Source organism: Lucilia cuprina, chromosome 4, assembly GCF_022045245.1.
Source record: "Lucilia cuprina isolate Lc7/37 chromosome 4, ASM2204524v1, whole genome shotgun sequence".
NCBI lineage: Eukaryota > Metazoa > Arthropoda > Insecta > Diptera > Calliphoridae > Lucilia > Lucilia cuprina.
The window spans coordinates 5,167,821-5,172,678 of NC_060952.1; the positions used below are offsets into that span (position 1 = coordinate 5,167,821).

The 4,858-nt window shown below is 27.3% G+C and overlaps 1 protein-coding gene across 1 annotated transcript in view; it reads right to left on the reverse strand.

Annotated features, from left to right (window-relative positions):
• LOC111689044 (ETV5-related protein Ets96B) overlaps positions 1-3,746 on the reverse strand; it is a 9,078-nt gene extending 5,332 nt beyond the window's left edge. Inside the window, exons 1-3 of the mRNA XM_046949870.1 lie at positions 3,738-3,746; positions 482-941; positions 236-418 (exon numbers count right to left, since the gene is read on the reverse strand). Of these exons, the coding sequence (XP_046805826.1) occupies positions 236-418; positions 482-941; positions 3,738-3,746 (652 nt within the window). The remainder of the gene's footprint in view (positions 1-235; positions 419-481; positions 942-3,737) is intronic.
• Between the last annotated feature and the right edge of the window lie 1,112 nt (positions 3,747-4,858).

A 4,858-nucleotide genomic window follows, 5' to 3' on the forward strand; every position in this document is an offset into this window, starting at 1 on the left:
ACTAGAACTGAACTAGAACTGAACTAGAACTGAACTAGAACTGAACTAGAACTGAACTAGAACTGAACTAGAACTGAACTAGAACTGAAGTAGAACTGAACAAGAACTTAACTAGAACTGAACTAGAACTGAACAAGAACTTAACTAGAACTAAACTAAAACTGAACAAGAACTGAGCTTGAACTAGGGTTTTTTAAAATTTTATAGAAATAATTACATTTTATTTAAAACTTACCGTTATATCTTGAATTTAAATAACTTTCCGTCGTACTTTCAATGCCAAATTTGCCAATGGAAGAGGCAGAACTACTTGAGGGCAAAGCAGGAGCATACATAACAAATTCATCTGCCAACTGCTGATGAGGATGCGACGGCGTGTGATGAGCATGATGAACATACCACTGCTCTCTAGCCAAATCTAGAAAATAATACTGAAACGATCAAGAACAATTTTAAATCAAAATCTTTTCCCTCCATCTACCTGTAGAAGACTGTAACGCTGTTACAGCGCTGGAAGACACTGATGATGATATCGAAATGGGTGTCATACAACAATGGGTTTTTTGTAAACTGCCATTTAAATTTAACTCATTATTGTTGTTATTGTTGCTGGTGGTGGGGTCTATTAGATTGTGTCCATTTGTAGTGTTATTGTTGCTGTTGGATGTTTGCAAATCAATGCATTTCTTTTTCTCTTGTACACTATTGTTGTTGTTATTGTGCTGCTGCTGTTGACTGTCTGTTGTGGAGCATATATTTTTATTAGCTGCGGCGGATGCTGGAGAGACATCACTTGTGGTATTCGATGAAAGGGTTGCTGATGACGAGGAATAGGAAGAGGCGCTGATAGGATTAACATTGTCAATGTGACGATTAAGGGTTTGATGTAAATTTTCCAGCACCAGATTGTTGTTGTTGTTGCTCGAATTCGTATAGTCGGTCTGTGAAGGTTTTAGAAATTTTATTTTATATTTTTTTTAACTTTAAAATTATTGATTTTTAGTGAGACACATTTTATTTAGATTTTCTTTTAATTTTTTAGCAATTTGTTTACTTTTTTTTGTTTTAGAAAGGAAATAAATCAATTTGTAACAGGATGTAATCATAAACATAAGTAATAACATTTTCTTAAAGGATATTGTGGAATACCAAGACATTTTTTGGGAATTTGTGGGTAATAGAGTAATAAAGTTTCTTCTTTTTTTTAAAAGGAAATCAACCCTAGCTAGTAAATTAACGTTAAAAATTTGATATTCAAATTTTATTAAGTTGAGAAAAAAACTTGATTAGCGTAAAATTAGAAATGAATATTTTTTGACGATTTTTGTCAAAAAAAATAAAAAAATATAATTTATTGCAAGAGAAAATTTTACAAACATTTTCATTTAAAAGAAAATTTATTGAAATTTCTTTTAAGAAAAAAATTTGTTTAAACTTCTCGTTAAAAGAATTTTAATAAAAAATTAAAAATTTTGTTTTAAAAATATAATGTATATAAATTTTTTTAAAAAGAAAGAGTTTGTTGTATAAAATGATAATTTCCAAAGAGAACCTTTATAATAATTATGCTCTTAAAGAGCAGAATTTGTTAAACATGTTCTTTAAAGAGAAAACTGAATGTTTAAAAAGAGCAATTATTTCAATTTCTCTTAAAAAATGAAAAGAAAGTTTGTGGGTTAAGAAGACAAACAAAATTTTATAAGATTTATAAAAATAATCCGAAAGAGAAGAATTTGTTGAACATTTTCATAAAAGAGAGAACCTAAAGTCATTTCACTTTAAAACGACCAATGATTTTAATTTCTCTTTAAAAAGAGAAATGATTGTAAATTCTCTTTAAAGAAAGAAATGATCGCATATTCTATATAAAACAGCAGAGTGTAAAAAATTCGCTCTCTGCCTGGTTTTGTTTAATTTTTTATACATGTGTGAGCATACTTACGCATGAAAGAAAGAAAGAGAGAGCTCATTGTGTTTCACTGATTTAAAACAGTGGAAGGCAGAGAGCAAAAAATTCGATCTCTGACTTGTTTTGTATATTTTTTATACACGACATGTGAAAGACTACAAGAGAGATCATTTAACAAAGCTCGTTGCCGATCAGTGGTTTATATAAAAGTGAATTGAAAGAGAATTGTCTAAGAAAAATATATTTATTGACAGAATTAAAACAGAAGTTCTGTTTTAGGGAAAACATAAAATTATCTATAATGAGAGAATGAGAGTGAGAGAGGGAATGTGTAGTACTGAGAACTATAAAGCATATATCAACAGAGTGTAAAAAATAAGTTCTCTTTCTGGTTTTAATTGTTTTTTATACATGTGTAATCATCAATGCGTGTAAAATTAAGAGTACAAGAAAGCTCCTAACAAAGCTCTTTGCCGATCAGTGTTATAAAGCCTACACCGGCAGAGAGTAAAAAATAATTGTTTCTTATACATATGTAAGCGCGTAAAATTAAGATTACAAGAAAGCTCTTAACAAAGCTCTTTGCCGATCAGTGTTATAAAGTATTTAAAAATTCTCTTCAAACTAAGAATAATACAGTAAACGTGAGACAGTTGTGTCAAAGTATTTTTGACAAATTTCTTTTGAGTTTATTTTAAATTAATTAGCACAATATTTATTTCAACCACTAGTTTTTGCACATTCTCCTTTCTCCATCTTAGCTGACGAAACAATGAAGGGTCACTAGATCACCTGGTGTGTGAACTAATGTGAAACAAACTTGACGACACACATTCTACTATTTATATGACATCTCGTAAACCTCCTTCTTTCTGTTGATACCAACAACAGAACTCTGTTGGAAGAAATGAAAGCAATCTTGTGGAACTACTTTGGCGTTTGAGTTCAAGAAAATCGAGTTAATTAGTTTAACAGCTTTTAGATTTTCTAGAACACAGAATAGAAGAGTATTAAACAAATACACTACAAACAATCTGTTTATTATTGTTAACAATACTAGACAGACAATTGAAAGCAAAACTTAATGTTTTTACTCAATTATTTGTATGACAAAGTGCTGGAAGGGCCAGAGTGTTAATATGTTGAGAGTGTGCGAATGCGTTTCTTTTGTTTTGACCTGTTGACGAAGTGTTGGCCAATTAAGTAATGAAACTTAAAACAAACAATAAAGTTTAGAGTTTTTTTTGGTATCAAGTGGTGTTGATGAATGCATAAGAGTGAAGTAGTGTGAGAAAAAAAAGTGTTTTGAAATAGTTGTATTGAAGAACTTTGTGGTAAATGTTGAATGAATAGAGTGTCATGTGTATTTTTAATTGTGTCAATTTAATTGTATGTTTATATTGAGGTTTCAATAACATGACAACTATATTATTTGTTTTTTGAAAAGTAATCAGGTCCAAATGTATTAATAAACGGGGTTGAGGAGTACTTATATATTTATTTTATTTAAGAGGATAGATTTCACTTAACATTTTAAGTTTGTAATGAGGTGAAATGTACATCAAGTGTTAAAAAAAATTAAAGAAGAAAATTGTGCTAATTATGTTTTCTTTTTAAGAAATATATTTAATTTTAATGATTGTTTTGCACAAACTATATTTTTGTAGCTAAACAAATTAATTAAAGGCAATTGTTTTCATTAAATTCATTAAATCTCAAATTGCAACTAAATTGTCCGCGTGTGTGTCTTTTTTTAAATTTTGTGTTAAAGACTTTAAAATATTTCATATTTATAGTTCAACCTACCAAAACTAATTCGTGATGTCACTTGATGCATGGTTAAATATTAGTTTATTTGTAATTAGGGTTTTTAGTTTCTCTATAAAGATTGACTTCTTTCAAAATTATTTTAAACAGAGAATTTGTTGAAAATTCTCTATAAAGAGAGAATTTATTCATTCTTTATATGGCTATATAATTATTTTTCTTGTTAAGACTAAATCGCCAAAAATGTTCAATAAAAATAATTTATCTTATTAACGATACGAATATTCGAAATTTCTCTTTAAAGAGAACAATAATTAAAGATATTCTATTGAAAAGTTATTTATCGAAATATATTTTTAAATAGAGCACGAAGAAATTTACAAAAAATTCTCTTTAATTAAAAGAGAAAATGTATCAGATCGAAAGTTCTCTTATAAGAGAGATTAATAACACTGTTTATAGAAATTTCACTTTTAAAAGAGAAAATTATCTTAAATAAGATATTTAATCGCAAATTCTTTTTAACAGAGACAATTAAAAAAATAATTCTTATAATAAGGAATTGATACAATCATAAAGTAAAATCAGTTAAAAAATCTCTTAAAAGAATTCTCTTTAATATAAGCAAAATTCTCTTAAAAGAAAGAACAAAGTTTATATACAATTTTCTTTAAAGAGCAAACGAATCGTGAATTATTTTAATAAAAAGCTAAAGAAAAATTCTCTCAAAAGGCAAATCAAAAATTATGTTTAAAGAGAAAACTTATCAAATATGTTTTGTTCTCTTTAAAGAATTTATCACGACTTCCTAAGAACGAGAATTAACACAGAAAATGTATCAGATCGAAAGTTCTCTTAAAAGAGAGATTAAAAACACAGTTTATAGAAATTTCTCTTTAAAAAGAGAAAATTATCTTAAATAAGATATTTAATCGAAAATTCTTTTAACCGAGAGAATTAAAAAAATAATTTTTATAAGAAGGAATTGATACAACCATAAAATAAAATCAGTTAAAAAATCTCTTAAAAGAATTCTCTTTAACATAAGCAAAATTATCTTAAAATAAAGAACAAAATTTATATATAATTTTTTTTTAAAGAGCAAATAAATCGTGAATTATTTTAATAAAAAGCTAAAGAATAATTCTCTTAAAAGGCAAATCAAAAATTTTCTTTAAAGAG